The 22640-nt window shown below is 37.9% G+C and overlaps 1 protein-coding gene and 1 non-coding gene across 6 annotated transcripts in view; one reads left to right on the top strand and one right to left on the bottom strand.

Moving 5' to 3' along the window:
* The first annotated feature begins 7394 nt into the window (after window positions 1-7394).
* RALGAPA1 (Ral GTPase activating protein catalytic subunit alpha 1) overlaps window positions 7395-22640 on the top strand; it is a 223684-nt gene continuing 208438 nt past the window's right edge. For all 5 annotated transcript variants that reach the window (XM_061394116.1, XM_061394112.1, XM_061394115.1 and 2 more), the window contains exon 1: window positions 7395-11182. In XM_061394116.1, coding sequence (XP_061250100.1) covers window positions 11077-11182 — 106 coding nt within the window. In that variant the 5' untranslated portion in view covers window positions 7395-11076. The remainder of the gene's footprint in view (window positions 11183-22640) is intronic.
* LOC133234852 (U6 spliceosomal RNA) lies at window positions 22034-22140 on the bottom strand. Its single transcript, XR_009732343.1, has one exon. It is a non-coding gene; the product is annotated as a U6 spliceosomal RNA (small nuclear RNA).

Here is a 22640-nt window from a genome sequence, read left to right as displayed (position 1 = left end):
TTTAAATAGGAACCACGGAAGCGCCATTTTCATTATATTATACCAAGGGTACATACTGTTAATGTGATACCTCACTGCTGATTTTAACCTTGATCACCTGGCTGAGTGTGTGTCATTTCTCGACTGTAAGGTTACTCCCCCTGCCTCTTCTGTACTGCACTCTTTGGAAGAAACTCTTAATGTGCAGACCACACTTAAGAACTAGGGAGTTACTCTCCATCTCCTTGAGTATCTATATAAATTCTTTGAAAATCTTCTTGAATGGGAGATTTGTCTCTTCTCCCCCATTTACCTTTTATTCAATTATTATTTATATCTATATGGACTCATGGATGTTTATATTTGTGGTTGTAATCTAAGATTACCTTATTTATTTTGTTGTTCACATTATCTTAACTTTTGCTATTGAGTGCTCTTTCAGTTGATATATTCCTGTCATTTTTGTGTGTGTGTGATGGATTTCCTTATTTCTGGCACTACAAAATGCTCCAGGCTCATCTTGTATATGAAACCTAGAATCAGCTTCAGTCCTAGAACCAGACATTATTCCAAAGAGCTTTGTTGTTGTTGTTTTTTAATTGGAAAATGGTATTAAAGCCAACTCTGGCTATAGGTGTGCTTGCTGCTACTAGGGTGTCATTGCTTCTAAGTCCTCTCAGCTGACAGAGCAAGGAAATACACATGTGTTTACTAATCCATCCACATATACCTATCTGTAAATATTTCTACATGTAACTGCCTGCATCTATATTAAGATAAACAAGTTCCTGGTGATCTCTTCAACTCAAATCCACTACCAAACGGATTATTCTACCCACCTCCCTGTGCTTATCTGAAAAACTCTCACTCTAACAGGAAGAAACTTGAGTCCTGCCATCTGCTATCCACTTACGTAGTTATTTAATTTCAGTATACATGTATACCAGTATCAGAATTAAGCCATACCCTCATGAAAAAGACTTAATCAACTAGAATACAGTGTTCACGTACATTTTCTTTAGTCTTTAGTCTTAGAGATTTCTTTCATTTTCAAATGAGTATGTTTTCCCTACCTTCTTCAGTGAAGCTGGCTCATACATATAATAGTGTTAAATTATTTTGTCACATTCTGTGTTCCAACTTGGGATCCTATAGCTTTCTAAATGATTTCTTTTAATTTGCATGTATTAAGGTTCACTAGATATTCTGTTGCCTGGAGAATCCCATGGATGGAGGAGCCTGGTGGGCTGTAGTCCATGGGAGTCTCGAAGAGTTGGACACGACTGAGCGACTTCACTTTCACTTTTCACTTTCATGCACTGGAGAAGGAAATGGCAACCTACTCCAGTGTTTTTGCCTGGAGAATCCCAGGGATGGCGGAGCCTGGTGGGCTGCCGTCTATGGGGTCACACAGAGTTGGACACGACTAAAGCGACTTAGCAGCAGCAGCAGCAGCAGATATTCTGTAAGTTTCTATGAATATTGATAAATGCATAGAGTCAAGTATCCACAATTAAAATGTCATATAGGATAATTTTACCCCCTAAAAAATTGCCTGTCCTTTACCTATTCTACCCTCTCTCCCTCCTCTCCAAGCTCCTAACAACCATTAATTTTTACTGTTGCTATCATATTCTTTTCCAGAATGTTATATAATTAAAATCATAAAGTATGTGGCCTTTTCAGACTTATTCTTTTACTTAGTAATACGCAATTAAGATTCACTCCTATGTTTTCTTGGCTTGCTTTTTGTTCCCACTGATGAATAGTATCCCATTGTATGGATGTAACACAGTGTTTTATTCACTCACCTATTGAGAACATCTTGGTTCTTCCAAATTGTGGAGTTATGAATAAAGATAATACAAATATTTGTGTGTAGATTTTGGTGAAGCCATATTTTCAAATCAGTCATATTTTCAATTTCAAATACCTTGGAGTGTAACCGCTGGGTCATATTGTAAGAATATGCTTAACTTTATAAGAAACTGCCAAACTGCCTTTCAAAGCAAGCTGTACCATTTTACAGTCCCATTAGCAATGCATACTTTCCCACCAGCAGTTAGTGCATCATTGTTATGAATTTTAGTCATTCTAATATGTGTGCAGTAGTATCTTACTGTTGTTTGAATCTGTAATTCTCTAATGGTCAATGATATTGAGCATCTTTTCATTTGCTTCTTTGCCATTTGTATATCTTCTTTGGCAAGGTGTCTATTCAGTCTTTTCACCATTTTTTTAATTGGGTCACTTGTTTTCCTGAGAGTTCGTTGTGTATTTTAAACAAGTCCTTTATCACATATGTATTTTGCAAAGATTTTCTGCCAGGTGGTGAGTTATCCTGTGATTCTTTTAACCATGTCTTTCCTACAGCAGAAACTTTAATAAAATCTGACATCATTTTTTTTTTCTGTCATGGATGATGCTGTTGGTGCTATATCTAAAAACTCACTGCCAAATGAAAGCTCATCTAGGTGTTCTCCCCTTTTCTTTTAGTAGTTTTATAGTTTTGTACATTACCTTCAGGAATGCTCCATTTTGAGTTAACTTTTGTGAAAGTTGAAAGGTCTATATCTAGGCCCTTTTTTTTTTTGTATGTGAATGTCACTTGTTTCAGCACATTTATTGAAAAGATTATCTTTTCTCCATTGAATTGCCTTTGCTCTTTTGTCAAGTATCAGCTGACTATATTTGCATGACTCTATTTCTGTTCCACTGATGGTTGTGTCTATTCTTTCACAAATACCACACTGTTGTCTTGATTATTACAGTTGTTAAGTAAGTTTTCAAATAAGGAGGTAGCGACTTTGTTCGTCTTCAGTGTTGGTTGGCTAATTCTGGATCTTCTGCCTTTCCACATAAACTTTAGAATCAGTGTGTTGTTATCTATAAAACAGCTTCCTGGGGTTTTGATTGGTATTGTGTTCAGATAAGGTTGGGAAGAACTGACATCTTTAAAAAACTGAATGCTCCATTCCATGAACATGAAATATTTCTCCAGTTATTTTTGGTTGCACTGGGTCTTTATTGCAGCACGTGGGCTTTTCTCAAGTTGCAGTGAGCGGTCACAGCTCTTCATTATGGTGTTCAGGCTTCTCATTGTGGTGTGTGTGTGTGTGTGTGTGTGTGCGTGCGTGCGTGCTAAGTCGCTTCAGTCGTGTCTGACTCTTTGAGATCCTATGGACTGTACCCCACCAGGCTCCTCTGTCCGTGGCATTTTCCAGGCAAGAATACTGGGGGAGGTTGCCATGCTCTCCTCCAAGGGATCTTCCCTGCCCAGGAACAAACCTGCATCTCCTGTGACTCCTGCATTGCAGGCGGATTCTTTACCCCAGAAGCACCAGGGAAGCTCTCTCATTGTGGTAGCTTCTCCTATTGCAGAGTCCAGGCTCTAGGGTGTGTAGGCTACAATAGTTGTGGCTCTAGAGTTATAGCGGGCTCAGAAGTTGTGGCACATGGGCTTAGTTGCTCTGCAGCTCGTGGGACCTTTCTGAACCAGAGATCGAACCTGTGTCCCCTGCATTGGCAGGTGCATTCCTATCCACTGCACCACCATTGAAGTCCATTTCTCCATATATATATATATACACACACATACATACATACATATATATATGTAATTTCTCTATATATATATAATTTCTTTCATCTGAATTTTGTAGTTTCCTCAGCTTTAATTTTGATAATGTTATAGATTAGCAAAAGCTCTTTGTGTGTTAGTTGTTCAATCATGTCTGACTCTTTATGACCCCATGGACCATAGCCCACCAGGCTCCTCTGTCAATGGAATCCTCCAGGCAAGAATACTGGAGTGGGCTGCCATTCCCTTCTCCAGGGGATCGTCATGACCCAGGGATCAAACCCAGGCCTTCCACGTTGCAGGCAGATTCTTTACCACCTGAGCCACTTGAGTAAGCCCTTTGGAGGCCCTCAATAATTTTGATCCTGAGACACCAGAGCTTTGAAAACTATTAGTCTCTCTGCTGATTACTTCTTTTGGTTTTTAATTTTCTGTTAACTTCAGTTCCTTGGCATTCATGTCTCATTAGGATTCAGCTGGTAAGCATTGTTTGTCCTTTTACTAATGCAACACAGTTGGAACTTCAACCTTCTCATTCACAGTAATTAAACTAAAAGAGACACCATGTCTAAAGTAATAGAAGAAAATGTACAGCTTTTATAATAAAATGCAGTCAACAAATAATGACTCACATAGTGATTTTCCTCGAGGATGGTAGGGAAAAACCAAGAACAAATCAAAACAAAACAAAAATTTACATTGGAGAAACCTGCTAGTACTTCAGTCAGGTGATCTAGGTCAACATCAACAGTGGAGGTCAGGTTGATAGTATTTACCATTGATATGATGTGATGAAAATGGCTTTACCTCTGTGATCTTCCTCCCCCAAACCCACAACTTTAGTCTAATCATGAGAAAAACAACTGACAAATTTCAGTAGAGGGGCATCCTTCAATAAACCTGACCAGTATGCCTCAAAACTTTTAATGTCATCAAAACCAAGGAAAATATGAGAAACTATCACAGCCAAGGGGAGCCTAAGGAGAAATAATAACTAAATGTAATAAGGTATACTGGATAAGATCATAGAACGGAAAAAGGACATCAGATAAAAAATAAAACTGTGGAATGTCATTAATAATGGTAACATATCATTTTTATTTTTTGGCTGCACTGGGTCTTCATTGCAGCCCAAGGGCTTAGTTGCCACCAGGCATGTGGAATCTTAGTTCCCATCCCCTACACTGGAAAGTGCATTCTTAACCACTGGACCCCAGGGAAATCTCTTATTGGTTTATTATTGTAATAAATATACCATACTAGCAGTTGAGCACATGAGAAGTCTTTATACTATTGACCCAATTTTCCTGTACGTTTTTAAATTGTTTTAAAAAATGAGTCTGTTCAATAAAAAGATCAGTGGTTGCTGGGGGTTAGAGAGAGGGATGAATAGAAGAAGCATAAAGGATTTTTATGGCAGTGAAAATACTCCATTTGATATTATAGTAGTGGAAAAATGTCATTATACATTTGTCCAAGTCTATAAAATGTGTATGGACCCTAATATCAAAAGTGAACCCTAATGTAAGCTATGGTCTTTAGGTGACAAGGATATGTCAGTGTAGGCCCGCTAGTTGTAACAAATGTACCATTTTTATGGGGGATATTGCTAAATGGGGGAGGCTGTGCACATGTGGGGGCAAGGAGCATCTGTGAACCTAAAACTTATTTACAGAAATAAAGCCCATTAAAAACAGTTTTTAAAGGTTTCTTCAATTTGAATAAACCTGACTTTATAAAAAATAGTAACGTAATGTTCACATGTGGGAGTTTGATGATGACATATTTTTCTTGGGATGCTCATGATTTTAAACTTAAGTTTGAAGTCTAGTTTTCACAAGCAGTATTATAATTTTCTAGGTTTGTCTTTTCAAAATAAATATGTCTCCAGGGGGGAGAGCTTTTAAAGAGAAAATCAGGCAGTGGATTGGGCATGCTCTCTAAATTACCTTTGTGCCAGCTTGTTTTGCTACAGTGTTATGGTGTTTCCTTTTTCCTCAGGTGTGCCAGCCATATAATTATTATGAATATGTTACATTTTTTGTTTTCTAAAATTATTCCATTCATTCATCAATCATTTACTGAGTGCCCTGCAAGAGAAAGGGAAGGGGACTGACACTCATTCTTCCAGTCAACAGGTATTTATTGAGAGCATTTTGTATCGGGCATTTTGCAAGAAGATGGGATATAGGATAGCAGGGGAGCAAATTTTTAAACAATTATACAAGTTGCTCCACTATAAGTCTATCAAGGAAAGGAAAGGGACGTAACATTATATGTCAGCCATTGTAGAAGTAGCTTTCAATACCACTTCTTACCTAATTATCACAATTACTGATATGGTTTATGTATGAAGAAAATGAGGCTCAGAGAGATTAAACTATATGCCAGAGATCCCTGATAAAGTAAATCCTGAAAGGAAAGGTCCAGCTCAAATCTACCTAACTCTAAAGATCGTGACTGAAAACACTATTATTTCCTGAATTTCATAAATCACTGACAGCACACCTTATCTTGACTTTCCTAATGAGAAAACTGATGCTGAGAGGAACTAGAACCCAAATCCCTTGAATAATTCATTTATCTTTCCACTGAATCATAATGTTTCCTCAAAACAAGCTCTGTAACTTTCATGATACAAGCTATGCATGTGGGAAATGAATAATTTTTGTAAACTTAAAAAAAGGATATATTGTCATTGAAATAAACTACTATTAAGCAACACATTGGGGTGGGGTTTTTTTTTTAACATGTTGGGGTGGGTCTTACAGCTCTCTTAGCTGAATTTAAAATTTTTTCTATGCTAAGCAAGTATTTCATTGTATTTTAGACAGGGCTATTGATATGGGTCTGGAAAACAGTTTTGCAAACAAGCAGATTCACTCTTATTTTATAGAAGAAATTTTCCAAGCACAATTTCAATTTATACCATTCAGAATTTTCAGGATTTTTTTCAGCTATTGTAGATTCTTTTGGTGACTCCATCAATGTAATAGGACATCCTGAATTTTTCTTTGCAGAGGAAAATGTTTTTCTTTGCATAGCCATGTTTATATGAGGTACAAATAGGGAAAGAGGATTTTAAAAAACCACAATAATAGGAAAGGAAATCAAGATTAATTTCACAGAAAGCATATAGCTCTGCTTAGAAGCCTGTTTGCAGCAAGAAAAAAAAACTGGGATATGATATAGCAAATGGAAAAAAAATATATGAAACAAACACAGAAATAGTATGTGAAATATTCTTAGTTAATATATTTGGGACAGAATGAATTGCCCAAAATATAGCCTCCAAGTTTATCTTTCTGCTTGAGTCTCTGGGGACCACAACTTATGTTAATTTTCATGGATAAATCATGGAAACATTTAATAAAGACAAAGATTGACTTGTCTGCCCCTACTGAGCATTGTTTCTCCTTTCTTAGTCCTCTTTCCACCATCCTCAGCAGAAACTGCAACTATTATCTTTGCATAAATTCAGTAAGCATTTACTGAGTGCCTAGTGTTTACTTTTTCTTTCCATAAATATGTATTGGGTGCCTACCTCATGCCTGGTAACACTGGAGAGAGCAGAGAGAGAGAGAGAGACAGAGAAGACAGAGTAAAAGAGGGAGAGGAAGCAACTCTTGGAGCCTGGAATTATGCAACATAGGAAAAATTTTAAAAACCTGCCTTAAAGACAGATTACAGCTTAATATAATGGAGATGAAGCATAGAAGACTACAACATAGAGTAAGGTGAGTGTCATGGTAAAGAAAAAGCTGCTGGAGGACTTCAGAGGAGGATTGTAGTCTTGTTTTCAAGTCGTTTTTTTTTTTTTTTAATTTCTACTCCCTATTCAGCCTAGCAGAGTATCTTTAAAATGTCTAAGTTAGGAACTTTTCCTATCAAGTGACTGAAACCCAAGTGAAATTGGCTAAAGCAAAATAAGGACGTTGTTGACCTGGGAAATAGAAAAGACCGTGGTACTTCAGGCAAGTTGGATCCAAATGCTCAAGCAATTCAAGACTTACTCTCTACTTAACTATCCCCTCTATGCTCAAGAGTATTGGCCTTATCCTCAGCAGATTCTTTTCACCTGTTAATTCCTAGCAGTTCCAGGCCTTCATCTTGGAAAAATGAACTTCTCTTTTGCAGTAGTTGTAGGAGAGAGTTTTATTAGACTGAATTGGTCATGTGCCCATCCCTAACACTCTTTCGAGTGTTATTTCGAGTGTTTGGTATTCGAGTGCTAGAATACCAAAGTCAAAGAGGGCAGTGCAGCAGGATATCAAATGAGACCAAGAGAGGGGTGGCTTTCCAAAGAAAAATTTGGGTATGATTACCAGATGGTAGGCAAGCCAACATATATCCACCACAATCAATGTGGCTAATTACCTTTTTTTTTTAAATTTCACTTCAACAAGTTTAGAAAGAGCAAGAGTCTAGGTCAGCTTTTCCTGCATCATCTTGACAAACTTAGAGATTGGTTATAATCACTATGAAGGGGGAGCAACGTATAAAATCTGGACGTTTATAGCCTTTGCTCAATATGGGTTTTGTTCTTTGATCCAAAAAGTGCTGTGCATTTCCTGACTATAAAATATATCCTTAAGCAAATATGTATACCAAAAAAAGAAAAAGACATGGTCTTGATTTATTCATGCCACATCTTTTCCTCATTAACACAGATATTCAAGTACTGACTGCAAGACCATTGGGCATCTCTTTTTAACTCTTAAAATTTACTTAAAAAGGAATGGATACTCAAATCTTACTAAGATGTGGGGATAGGGAGGAAACCACTGCCATTTCTAGCATTGCCATTTCCTAGGATTGCCATTTCCTTCCCCATTTCTAGCATATATGGCTAGAAATTGTGAAGCCCTGAGCCTTAACAAAGGTGGTGATAATGGAGAGAAGAGGACTAAATCAAGAAATACTTAAGTAGTAGAATCATCAGGTGTTGGTAACTGACTGGATGACAGAGAAGAAGCCTTTAGATCAAACAGCTGGATTGAAAATCTGAGGTAATAGTGGTAGTACCAGTGGAGATATTTAATGAAGGAGGAAGATCAGGTTTGGGAGTGGAAAGGACAAAGATGATGAGTGTTGTTTTGTATATACTGAATTTGAGTAGCTTGTGGAAGCTCAGAAAGGAGACTTGGGTTACTAATAGGGACATAGGTGTCCAAAATCACCAAATAAATGATAGCCAGAATCATGGGGTTGGATGACTCTAATACTAGCAAAAGAACCCATTTTAATGTAAACATAATTTAAATATCAACAAATATTTGTTCTGTACCACAGTGAGACATATAAATTTTTCAAAAAAGCCTTTATTTTCAAGGAGTTTCTATTCCTACACATACATCTTAATTTGTTTTGTGAGTTTAAAATTGGTACATTAGATTTTCTTAATTTTCTTTAAATAGACTTGTTTTTTAAGTTGTGAAAGCAACATATGACTTTTAGTTTTAAAAAAGCTATGCAAAAATGTAAAGAAAATAATTAAATTCACCTGTGATTTTACTGTGCAGCTATAATCACAATTTTGGAGGTGTTTTGAATTTTTTTCTAACTGCATTTTACATGCATAGCTTCTTTCATAGTTTTGATAATATCTTCAGCACTGTATTGCTTTTTCATTTAATAGTATCTTGAGTATTTTCTATGTCATTAAAAAGTCTTCATATTAATAATTTTCATGGTTCCGTGACATTCCACCTACTGAATGTTTTATCTCCTGATGGATATTAATCATTTCCAATCTTTCAGTGTTATAATCATGCTTAAATATTTTTATATAAGTATTTTCCCATTTCTGATAGTTTAGAATAGGGTCCTGAAAGTGAAACTAATGAACCAAAGTATATATAAACATTTTTAAGTGTCTTGATACACAATGTCAACTTTTGTAGCCATTACTGCTTCTTTCTAGTAAGCAATAGGATTGTCTGCTGCTGCCTTCACCTGCTGTAAGATGACTAACTTAAAACAAACTCCTAGTTTGACCGATAAAATGTTACATTATTTAAAAATAAGCTATATTGAGTGTAAGAAATCAGACAAGAGTATACTATAAGCATACACTTCCATGAAACTCTAGAAAATGCAAATTCCAGGTGACAGAAAGCAAATCAGTGTTTGCCCAAAGACCAGGCTGGGGGCAGTGGGAGGGAGGGATTACAAAAGGGCAAGAGGACCATTTGGGGGCTGATGAGTATGTTCACTATTTTGACTGTTTACATTTTCATGGTCATATGCAAATATCCAACTTACCAAATTGCACATTTTGAAAATGTGCAGTTTACTGTATATCAAGTACACTTCAATAAAAGCTGTTTAAATTGTTTAAATATGTTATTTTAATCTGAGTTTAAAAAAGTACCCACAAGTGAGAACATTTTTCACATGTTTTAGTTGAGTACACACTTCTGTAATACTTATTTCATGTTTTCTACTAACTTCTACTTGTGCTTTAGCAATTTTCTCCTGGATTTGTGAACTCTTTACAGATGAAGAAAATTAACCCTTACAGTTCTCCAGATTTCTTTTCCCTGTAATTTTTCTTTCTACTACAACAAGCTTTTGGGAGAACTCATTTGTGTAAGACAATTTTAACCAAGAGGATGTACTATAATACCACAAATCTAGAAACTACAGTAAATTATTAACCATCACTTTGCAATATAAACAAAAATTCTGTATACAAAATTCAAATTACGGAAATGGGGTGTTAAAAACAAAGCCTTCAGAAATGGCGTCTAAAATACACTGCACATCTACTCTGATGTTCTGGAACTATGTTCTTAAGTTACATAGTAAATAGCAGGGACAGGAGGAGGACCTTTAAAAACAGACTACTCTGGGGGCTTGGCAAGAAGACCCTGCTTTCAAAGGCGCACGCAGGATTTTCCTTCCCTGACTTCCCCAGGCTACTCCTCTGGCTACTTACACAGAAAACTAAAGGAAGGTAATGCCACGGGTGATCTCATGCTGGCGTGACGTCAAGAACTCTTGACGTCAGAAGGCGGTTGCCACGGGGACCATTCGCCACCGACGGCAAAGTCGTGAAACCCCATCACCACACTCCGTCTCCTTGGCGGCTGCTAAAGAAGATTTAACCTTAAGGGGGCCTCAGGGAGAGACGAGTGCTGCCGCTGCCGCCGACAGCCGCACCTCCGCGGCTACGGGTCCTGGGTGCCCGGCCCTGGCCTGTGACGGCGAGCGGCGGCCGCAGGGAGCGGCGGCGGCGGCGGGCGACCCGCCCGGGTCTCCGTCCCTCCGTGCAGAACTGGAAGAGGGGAGCCGCCATATTGGAGCTAGAGGCGAAGGTGCCTTGCAGACGCCGCGCGAGTCGGGTGGAGGTGGCGGCCCTGGCCTTGGTCTGGGAGGAGTCGGCCGCGCCGGGGCCCGCAAGGTTGGGGAGTGAATGAGCCGCTCGCAGTAGTCTCCTCCCCGCCCACTCTCTCCACTTTCCGCCGCTTTGACCTGGCCGGGAGGGGGCCGGAGTCGGCCGTGGCGGCGGCAGGATGTTCTCCAAGAAGCCGCACGGGGACGTGAAGAAGTCTACCCAGAAGGTGCTGGATACCAAGAAGGACGCGCTGACCCGCCTGAAGCACCTGCGCATCGTCATTGGTGAGGGGCGAGGGGTGACGGCGTCTGGAGGCCTGGGTTGCTCGGCCTTCCCTCTTCTGGGAGCCCCTGGGGACTCTCCCTTCGGCCCTGGCGCGATGCGCTAGTGGAGGGCGAGGCATCGCCTCTACAGAGACGCGGGAGGGCGGATAATTTGGGGAAGGGAACACTTGGTAGTTGGCAAACGCTAATCACACACAGGGTTACCTCGTTTTGAGTTAATAGCCCTAACTGTTTTAAAAACACTTACTATTCAACAACTTAGATTATTTTTAGACTTTCTGGAGACTTGTTGTTGCAGATAATGGTGTTTATAGGATATGTTTGTCAGATGACTACCGCCATCCCCACCCAAGTGAAAAGAAAAAAAACTCAGACAATATAAACCCTAATCTTTCAAGTTTCTTGGCTAAGGAGGGCAAGGAGGAAGCAGTTACACCTCTTTGGGAAGTGGGTGGTTCCCTAAAAGCTTGTGGGAAAGAGCCCCGCCCTTGTTAATGCACCTTGTTCATAATTACTATCATTTAGAGGGAGAGCTATGATTAATTGTAGAAAACAAGGTAGTTTATAGCTTCCTTTTCTTTTGGAAAATCATACAGCATTCTATTTCTAAATAAAATTTTCTTACCGTCTGTTACCTTCTCTTTTGCGTCCGACCGAACTACTCTTGAATTGTGGATATAGGGTTAAATGAGTTTAACCCACTCATTTTGGCTCACTTGGTAATTTCGTGGGCCAATAGGCTGTAACAGTATTTATGGAACAACTGGTCCAGAACTTGGATCTTTTTATACGAAATTTGAGGTGAAAAGGAAAGTTTGCCTTTGTTGATACAGACAGTTAATGGCAGAACGAGTTTAGAACCCAGATGCCTGAATCCTAGTCCAAGGTTTATCATCTAAGGCTCTCTTCGTAAGGAATGTTCCTTTTGAAAAGTGACGTTTATACAGTGAATTAAGTCTTTTATTTGAGGTGCATGTTTCACTACCATGTGGTTTACTCACACCAACAGGATACTACCAGTACCCAACCTTTGTATGACACTTTACTGTGTACAGAGTTATTTCACATAAGTGGTAACTGATCCACACAATAACTTTAGAGTTAGTTAAATTCTTCTTCTTCTTCTTCTTTTTTTTTTTTTTTTTACAACTAAGAGAGCTGAAGTTCGGGACTGTTACCTGGTCATCCAAGTATTAGGAGGCAGAGTCAGAGCCGGAACCCAGATTTCATGTCTCCCGTTTGTTTTTTACTCTTTCTGCATTTATGGCAGCAAATCTGTATCCCAAGTAAATTATATTTATTCTTGTGTAATAGTAAGAAAGCGATTAAGTCCAGTTTAGCAATGTAAAAAGATATTTTTTCAAGAAAGAAAATATTTTCTAGACACAGTTGACATTGTGGTCTTTACATTTTACTTGAGAGTTAAGCCATTGAAGAAAAAATTTGGCTAGGAGACTGTGACAGGGAAAGTTAATGTGTAGGAGATTTACCACAGATAATGGCAGTTTGAAATTGAGGACAATGATATTTGATAACCTACTTAGGACAAGATGTAGGTTGGGTAATGGCAGAGCTCTAAAATTGAATTCCAATAGAGTATTGACATTTTCTGAATTAATTGCCATGGTTCGTTAGTTAAGGAATGGTTTGTTTATGATTCTTTGGCCTTAGAAGTTTTTTTCCCACCCTGGAGACATGATCTGAATGAAGAGGTATCAGGTATTTTGTAGGGCCTAGCTTTCTCAGTTTGAAAACAAAACAGTGTTTGTTTGTTTAAAAAAAAAACTTTGCTTTTTAGTAATTTATTATTATTTTTTTAAAGGAGCATATACTATCTATAATCATTTAAAATATTCTTAAGAACTTTCAAATGGAGGACTCTGTTTTCAGACTCCCTGCCCTGTGAGTGAAGCAGGTCCATATAGAGAGATTACTGCACTCATTTTAGGACAGTAACTCTCAACAGGGACTGTTTTGCTCCTCTGAGGACAATGAGAATGTCTGGAGACACTATTGATTGTCACAACTATGGAGAGGTGCTTCTGGCATCTAGTGGGTAGCAGGTCAGCTGAACATCTTGAAATGCTCAGGATAATCCCTCAACAGTATTCTAGCTCCAAATGGCAAGAGTGCTGAAGTAAACCTTGTCAAATGTAGAACAAAAAACATGGACCTCTAAGTACTATACTTGGTTCTAACAGTTAATTGAATTAAATATTCTGTATTTCTGAGTGGTCACTGTGACTTTGAAATATAATTAGTATAATTCCTAGGCAAATAAGTAGGGGAGGGTAGAACTGCAAAGACTGAAAGATGTCTTAAGGGTCTCCCGTTTTGCAGATGGGAGAGCCACTTCCAATCCTTTTTGCAAGTTAAGTGCAGGTTTTATTAATACATAACCACTATAAGGAAACTAGTTTGCAGAATAGGGTATTCCCAGTTACACAGGATTTTGATTTTTTTTGGTTCCATCTAAACTGTATTTTTAACGTTTAAGTTAAACTGCCATTCACTAAGGGTATTTTTAGAATTCAGTGCTTACCAGTATGCTGCTGCTGCTGCTGCTAAGTCGCTTCAGTCGTGTCCAACTCTGCAACCCCATAGAAGGCAGCCCACCAGGCTCCCCCGTCCCTGGGACTCTCCAGGCAAGAACACTGGAGTGGGTTGCCATTTCCTTCTCCAATGCATGAAAGTGAAAAGTGAAAGTGAAATCACTCAGTCGTGTCAGACTCTTCGAGACCCCATGGACTGCAGCCCACCAGGCTCCTCCATCCATGGGATTTTCCAGGCAGGAGTACTAGAGTGGGGTGCCATTGCCTTCTCAGGCGTACCAGTATATGAGAACATAATTTAAGCATCTTATGTAAACCTTTGTCCTGGCATGTATTCCCACTGAAGGACAATTCCAGCTGAATTTATAGAACTTGGAGGATTTAGATTTAAATCTACTGTGTTTATTGATAATGTTGTATATTTGATTTTTAGGAACTGGAAGTTAGAATTATTACAGACTAGAAATAAAACCTTGTCTAGTTGCTAAAGTTTCATATTATCATCTTGCTCTGCCCCATCCCCCCGCCTTTTCCCCCCGCAAGGAATGGCTTTAAGATGACGCTAAGCACATAATTTAGTATCTAACAAGTGGCTAGCATAATGCTTAGCATATAATGGATATTGACTAAATGTTAATTTTCTTGTATGTCGTGGTAACAGTTCAGTCGTCTTGGCTTAAAAAAAGGTAAGTGCTTACCTAGCTAATATATTGATTATTTTGGCTCATTCTTTCTAGTAACTTTATTGAGGTGTAATTGATAAATGATATGTCACACAAATTTAAAGCATATAATTGAATGCTTTTTAAAAAGTTGAAGTATGGCGATACACAATATTGTATAAGTTACAGGTGTACAATATAGTGATTCACAGTTTTTAAAGGTTATATTCCATTTATAGTTATAAAATTGGCCATATTCCCCATGTTACGCAGTGTGTCCTTTTAGCTTATTTTATGCATAGTAGTTTGTACCTAATCTTCTACCCCTATCTTGCCCCTCTCCCCTTCCCTCTGCCCACTGGTAACTACTACTATGTTCTCTGTGAGTCTGCTTCTTTTTTTGTTACATTTGCTGGTTTGTTTTATTTTTTCGATTCCACATACAAATAATATCTCATATTTGTCCTTCTCTGACTTATTTCACTTAGTGTAATACCCTCCAAGTGCATCCATGTTGCTCCAAATGGCAAAATTTCATTCTTTTTTATGGCTAAGTAGTATTCTGTTGTGGGAGAAGGCAATGGCAACCCACTCCAGTTTTCGGAAAATCCCATGGGAGGAGCATCGTAGGCTGCAGTCCATGGGGTCGCTAAGAGTCGGACATGACTGAGTGGCTTCACTTTCACTTTTCACTTTCATGCATTGGAGAAGGAAATGGCAACCTACTCCAGTGTTCCTGCCTGGAGAATCCCAGAGATGGGGGAGCCTGGTGGGCTGCCATCTGTGGGGTCGCACAGAGTCGGACACGACTGAAGCGACTTAGCAGCAGTAGCAGCAGCAGTATTCTGTTGTATATATACACCACATCTTCTTTATTCCTTCATCCATTGATGGACACTTAGATTGCTTCCGTATCTTGGCAATTGTAAATAATGCTGCTGTGAACACTGGGCATAATTGAATACTTCTTGACATACATACACTTTGTGAAGCCATCATGACATCATGATTAGGAATATAGTCAGATAATCAAGAAACAAATGACATCTGTAATCTCCCAGTTTCCTTTTACCCCTTTGTAATCCCTTCCTCTAACCCTTACTTGCCTGCTATCCTACCCCAGGGCAACCATTGATCTGTTCTCCTCTACATTAGTTTGTGTCTTTTATATACATACGTGTCTATGTATGTGTGTGCGTGCCTGCACGCACACACTCAGTTCTGTCTGACTCGTTGTGACCCCTTGGACTGTAGCCCGCCAGGCTTCTGTGTCCATGGGACTTCCCAGGCAAGAACACGGAATGGGTTGCCATTTCCTACTCCAGGGGATCGTCCCAACCCAGGGATCAAATCCAGGTCTCTGACATGTCCTGCGTTGGCACTGTGCCACCTGGGAGGCCCATGCATAACATATACATGGAATTAACAGTGCTTACTCTTACGGATTGGTTTCTTTTACTCAGCACACTTTGAAATTCCTCTATATTTGTTGTGTGATGATGTGTCTGTAATACATTGCTCTTACTGCTTTTATTGTATGGATATGCTATAATTTGATTGTCCCAGTCACATGTTGATGAACATGTGGGTTTTCAGTTTTCAACTATTACATGTAAAATTGCTGTGAGGTACACCTATTGTGTAGACATATGCTTTCTTTTCTCTTGGAGTCAATACTTAGGAATGGAATGGATGAATCCTATGGCAGTTGTATTTTTTTAAAACAAATGTATTGTTTCTTGGTTTTTTGTTTTTTTTTTTTAACCAGTTTACAGTCTCACAAATAGTATATGAGAGTTATAGTTCCTGTAGAAATGCACCAATACCACCAGATAGGGTATTTCTTTTTCTTGTCAGTTCAGTTCAGTCGCTCAGTTGTGTCCGACTCTGCGACCCCATGAACTGCAGCATGCCAGGCCTCCTTGTCCATCACCAACTCCCTGAGTTTACCCAAAGCCATGTCCATTGTGTCGGTGATTCCATCCAACCATCTCATCCTCTGTCATCCCCTTCTTCTGCCCTCGATCTTTCCCAGCATCAGGGTCTTTTCCAGTGAGTCAGCTCTTCCCATCAAGTGGCCAAAGCATTGGAGTTTTGGCTTCAACATCAGTCCTTCCAAAGAACACCCAGGACTGATCTTCTTTAGGATGGACTGGTTGGATCTCCTTGCAGTCCAAGGGACTCTCAAGAGTCTTCTCCAAAACACAGTTCAAAAGCATCAATTCTTTGGCATTCAGCTTTCTTTATAGTCCAACTCTCACATCCATACATGACTATTGGAAAAACCATAACCTTGACTAGATGGACCTTTGTTGGCAAAGTAATGTCTCTGTTTTTGAATATGCTATCTAGGTTGGTCATAACTTTCCTTCCAAGGAGTAAGCGTCTTTTGATTTCATGGCTGCAGTCACCATCTGCAGTGATTTTGGAGCCCCCCAAAATAAAGTCAGCCACTGTTTCCACTATTTCCCCATCTATTTGCCATGAAGTGATGGGACCAGATGCCATGATCTTAGTTTTCTGAATTGTTGAGCTTGAAACCAACTTTTTCACTCTCCACTTTCACTTTCATCAAGAGGCTCTTTAGTTCTTCACTTTCTGCCATAAGGGTGGTGTCATCTGCATATCTGAGGTTATTGATATTTCTCCTGGCAATCTTGATTCCAGCTTGTGCTTCCTCCAGCCCCGCGTTTCTCATGATGTACTCTACGTATAAACAGGGTAACAACGTACAGCCTTGACGTACTCCTTTTGCTATTTGGAACCAGTCTGTTGTTCCATGTCCAGTTCTAACTGTTGCTTCCTGACCTGCATACAGGTTTCTCGAGGCAGGTCAGGTGGTCTGGTATTCCCATCTCTTTCAGAATTTTCCACAGTTTATTGTGATCCACACAGTCAAAGGCTTTGGCAAATTACTGTTTCCCTGATATCTGATAACATTGAACTTCTTTTCACATGCTTATTTGCCATTGTATATGACTTCTTTGATGAAATCAAGTTCAAATCTTTCACCTATTTTTAAACTGAACTGTTTGCTTTCTTACCCAGTTTTGAAGATTCTGAATATATTCTGTATGTGTGCTGAGTCACTTCAGTCACATCTGACTCTTTGCAATCATATGGACTGTAGCCCTCCAGGCTCCTTTGTCCATGGGATTCTCCAGGCAAGAATACTGGAATGGGTTCCTGTGCCCTCCTCCAGGGGATCTTCCCCACCCAGGAATCGAACCTGCATTTCTTATGTCTCCTGAATTGGCAGGCAGGTTCTTTACCACCCCTAACGCCACCTGGGAAACCCTGTATTCTGTATATAAGTACTTTATCAAATACATGATTTGCAGAGTCGTTTTTTTTAAATATTATCTTTTAATTCGCTTAACATTTTATTTGAATGAATAGGAATTCTTAATTTTGATTAAGTTCATATATCAACTTTTTCTTATATGGTTTGTATCTGAAACCTTTGCCTAAGTCCAAGATCATAAAAATTTTCTCCTATGCTTCCTTCTAGAGCTATATCATTTTAGGATCTATGTCTGCGATCCATCTTGAGTTAGCTGTGAATATAGTTTGAGATATGGAAGGATTTTTTTTTTTTGCACATGGATCTCCAAGTGTTCTAGCACCATTTGTTGAAAAAGACTTCCCTTTCTCTGCTGAATTGCCTTTGTACTTTTTCCAAAATTCAGTTGTCTCTATATGTATAGAATTATTTTGGGACTGTTTTGTTCTGGTGATCTGTTTGTCTGTGTTGCTGCCTATACCACAGTGCTTTTTATTGTTGTTGTTGTTATTATAACTTGATAGTAAATCTTGAAATTAGATGGTATAGACACTCCAACTTTTTTCTTCCTTACCAAAGGTTTTTTTTTTTTTTGCTGTGGGAGAAGGGAGCTATGCCTTGTCTTTTAACTTTCCATAAGATTAGCTTGTCAATTTCTAAAATAAATAAATGAATAAATAAATTTTGCTGGGAATGAGATTGTTATGAATCTGTAGATGAAGAAGGTATGTTTCTTTGTTTTATATGCTGCTGCTGCTGCTAAGTCGCTTCAGTCGTGTCCAACTCTGTGCGACCCCATAGATGGCAGCCCACCAAGGCTCCCCCGTCCCTGGGATTCTCCAGGCAAGAACACTGGAGTGGGTTGCCATTTCCTTCTCCAGTGCAGGAAAGTGAAAAGTGGAAGTGAAGTCGCTCAGTCGTGTCCGACTCCCAGCAAACCCATGGACTGCAGCCTACCAGGCTCCTCTGTCCATGGGATTTTCCGGGCAAGAGTACTGGAGTGGGGTGCCATTGCCTTCTCTGTTGTTTTATATAGACCTCCTTTAATTTCTCTAGCAGTGTTTTGTATTTTTTAATATACAGGTCTTAAATGCATCTTTTGTCAGTTATCCCTAAATATTTTGTACTTTTTATATCCTTGTAAATTGTATCTTCATGACTATTTCTGATAGTAAAATACAGTTGATTTTTATATATTGAGCTTATATCCTGAAACTGTGCTAAATTCACTTGTTCTATTAGTATTATATAGATTTCATTGAATCTTTTACATACATGAACTCATTAATAGAGCCTTTAAGTCTTCTTTTTAATCTGGATGCCTTTGTATCTTTTTCTTGTTTTATTGCACTTACTGGAATTTCTAGTACAGTGTAGAATAGAAGTGGTGAGAGTGGATATCCTTGTCTTTTTATTGATCTTAAGGGTAAGGTGATCTATTTTTAAACTAACCATGTAATATCATGTTCATTGTAGGCTTTTGAATAAATGTTCTTTGTCATGTTGAGAAAGTCTTACTCTTTTAGTTGGCTGAGAGTTTTCATCAAGAATGGATACTAGGTATGTCAAATGCTTTTTTCTGTTTCTGTTGAGGTTAACAGGTTTTTTAATTTTTTTTCATTTTGTTTTTTAAAGATTTTGTTGTTGTTAACTTTTTTTAAAGTCTCTATTGAATTTGTTACAGTATTGCTTCTGTTGTTTATGGGTTTTTTTTCTGGCCTTGAGGCATGTGGGGTCTTAACTCAAGACTAGGGATTGAGCCCACACCCCCTGCACTGGGGCGCAAAGTCTGAACTAACCCGTGGACCACCAAGGAAGCCCCTCATCCTGTCAATATGATAAATCCCAGTCTGGATTTTCAAATGTTGGATCAGCTCTGCAGTCCTCTGTAAGCCTAAGTTAATTGTGACATCGTGTCATTTTCATATAATGTTGGATTTTATATGCTAGAATGTTTGTAATTTTGTAGTTATGTTTATGGGGGATATTACTTTTCTTGTATTTTGCTTTTTTTTTTAACATAATGTTAGCCTTATAGTATTAATTGAGAAACATTCCTTTCTTTTTCATTTTCTGGAAATTGTTCATAGAAAATTTGTATCTTTTTTTTTTTCTCATGAACATTTGGTAGACTTCACCAATGAAGCCATCTAGATACGGAGTTTTCTTGGAAGGAAGGTTTTTAACTACTTTAATAGGTAGAGGGCTGTTTGGGTTATGTGTTTCTTCTTGAAACAGAAGTTTGTGTCTTTTCAAGAAATTTTCTTATTTCATATTAAGTTGTCAGATTTATAGGTATAAAGTTGTTCATAATGCTTCCTGTTGTTCTTTGATACCTATAGAATCTGTGATGATGTCATCCCTCATTCCTGATATTGATAATTTATCTTTTTTTCCTAATCAGTCTGGCTGGATGCTTATCACTTTTACTGATCTTCTAAAAGAACCAGCTTGTGACTTCATTGATTTTTCTCTATTTAATAGATTTCTGCTTTGGTCTTTATTATTTCTTTTTCCTGCTTAGTTTTAGTTTAATTTGCTCTTTTCCTAGTTTCTTTAAGTGTAAACAGGTTATTAATTTGAGACCTTTTTTCTTTATAATGTATGTATATGTTGATAGAAATTTTCTCTAAACAGTGTCCTACAAATTATGGTATTTTGTATTTTCATTTTCATCTAGGTCCAAAATGCATTCTAATTTCTCTTTTGATTTCTTCTTTGATCTATGGGTTATTAACCTGTGTGTTCTTTAGCTTCAAATATTGGTGGAATATCCTGATATCTTTCTGTTATTGATTTCTGTGATAATTTCATTATTTTCAGAAAACATATGTTTTGTGACTTGAATTCCTCAAAATTTATTGAAATATGATAGCCCGGAATATGTTTTAACTTGATGGATGTTTCATATTTACTTGAAAACAGTATATATTCTGCTGTTGTTGGGTTGAGTGTTTGAAAAGTGTCAGGACAAGTTGTTTGATAGTATTGTTCAAGTCTCCTATATCCTTGCTGAATTTCTTTCTCCTTGTTTTATGAATTATTAAACATGGGGATGTGAAATTTCTGACTGTAATTGGAGTTTGTCTCTTTCTTTTTAAGTTCTATCAGATTTTGCTTAATGTATTTTGAAGCTCTGTTACTAGGTTTCTAAACATTTGGGATTATTATCTCATCTTTATAAATTGACTTCTTTTGCCTAATGAAATGATCTTTATCTGTGGTAATAACCATTGCTCTGGAATCTACTTTAATAGTGATATAGACTTTTGCTTTCATTGACTAGCATTACTAGGATATGTATTTTTCTGGTTTTAATCTGTTTTGTTGCATTTATATAAAGAAGTTTTTTTTGGAGCCAGCATATATGTTTAAATCTTAATTTTTAATATAATGTAATCTTGGCCTTTTAATTAAGATAGTTGGATGACTTTTGTTTTCTTTGTCACTGTGCTGTACCTTACATTCCCAGAACTTATTTATAACTAAAAATGTATACCTTTTCACCCTCTTCACCCATTTTCCCCTCATACTCACTGCCTCAACCACCATTCTGATCTGTTTGTTTGAGTTTGCTTTTTTAAGATTTCACGTGTAAATGAGATCATACAGGATTTCTTTCTCTGTCATTTCACTTAGCGTAATGCCCTCAAAGTCTGCCTATGCTGTAGCAAACGACAGGATTCGGTAGAATTCACCATTGAAGCCAGCTGGTTCTGGATGTTTCTTTGTTGGGATACTTTTGATTAGTGATTTAGTCTTCTTACTCTTAATTGTTCTGTTCAGATTCAGACCGGTAACTTATCATTTAGAACTGGATGATGTATAATTAAAGTCATTATTGATTTGTTTGAGTTGATTTAAATTTGTTGTCTTTGTTATATTTGTTATCTTGCTTTTTTCTATTTGGCTTATCTTTTCATGAAAAGTGAAAGTGAAGTCGCTATGTTGTGCCCAACTCTTTGTGACCCCATGGACAGTAGCCTGCACCAAGCTCCTCTGTCCATAGGATTTTCTAGGCAAGAGTATTGGAGTGGGTTGCCGTTTCCTTCTCCAGGGAATCTTCCCAACCCAGGGATCAAACCCAGGTCTCCCACATTGTAGACAGATGCTTTACCCTCTGAGCCACCAGGAAGCCACCATCTATCTTTTCATAGTTCTCTTTTTTTGCCCTTTTTTTGTATTAGTTGAATAAATGTATGATTTTTTTTACATTTTTCTTTTATTGTCTTAATTAGCTATAATCTTTTAATATTTTACTGGTTGATTTAAGGTTTATAATTAATATTTTCAACTTACCAGAGTCTATTTACTATTTAAGTAATACACTGTACCACTTCTTTTTTTTTTTTTTTTAAATATGGAACGCTTCACGAATTTGCGTGTCATCCTTGTGCCGGGGCCATGCTAATCTTCTCTGTATCGTTCCAATTTTAGTATATGTGCTGCCGAAGCGAGCACTGTACCACTTCTTGTATAAGAACTTTACAGGAGTTTACTTTCATTTGTCTTCCCAGACTTTATACTTTTTTGATCGTACATTTACTTACACATTTTGTCTAAACAAGCAGTTATCTTTTAAGGACTTCTAAATAATGAAGAGAAAGATATGTATTTACCCATTTAGTGCCATTTTCAGTACTCTTCATTCCTTTGCAGAGAGATTTCTATCCATCCAGCATCATTTTGTTTTTGTTGGATTTCCTTTAACATTTCTTGTGTAATGATGCTCTTCTGGTGATGGATTCTTTACCTTTTTAATGTCAAAATCTATATTTTGCTTTCTTATTTGAAAGATGTTTTGCTGCAATTGGAATTCTAGGTTGATGGCTTTTCTCCTTAGTCTTTTAAATAAAGATTTTGCTCCACTGTCTTTTTGCTTGCATTGTTTCTGATAAGAAGTCTGCTTTCCCCTTATCTTGTATATCTTCTTTCTTTTTTTTTCTGGCTACTTTTAACAC

The sequence above is a fragment of the Bos javanicus genome, chromosome 21, assembly GCF_032452875.1.
Source record: "Bos javanicus breed banteng chromosome 21, ARS-OSU_banteng_1.0, whole genome shotgun sequence".
Lineage (NCBI taxonomy): Eukaryota > Metazoa > Chordata > Mammalia > Artiodactyla > Bovidae > Bos > Bos javanicus.
The sequence above is the reverse complement of the archived record's forward strand: the minus strand, read 5'-3'. Positions and strand labels throughout refer to the sequence as shown.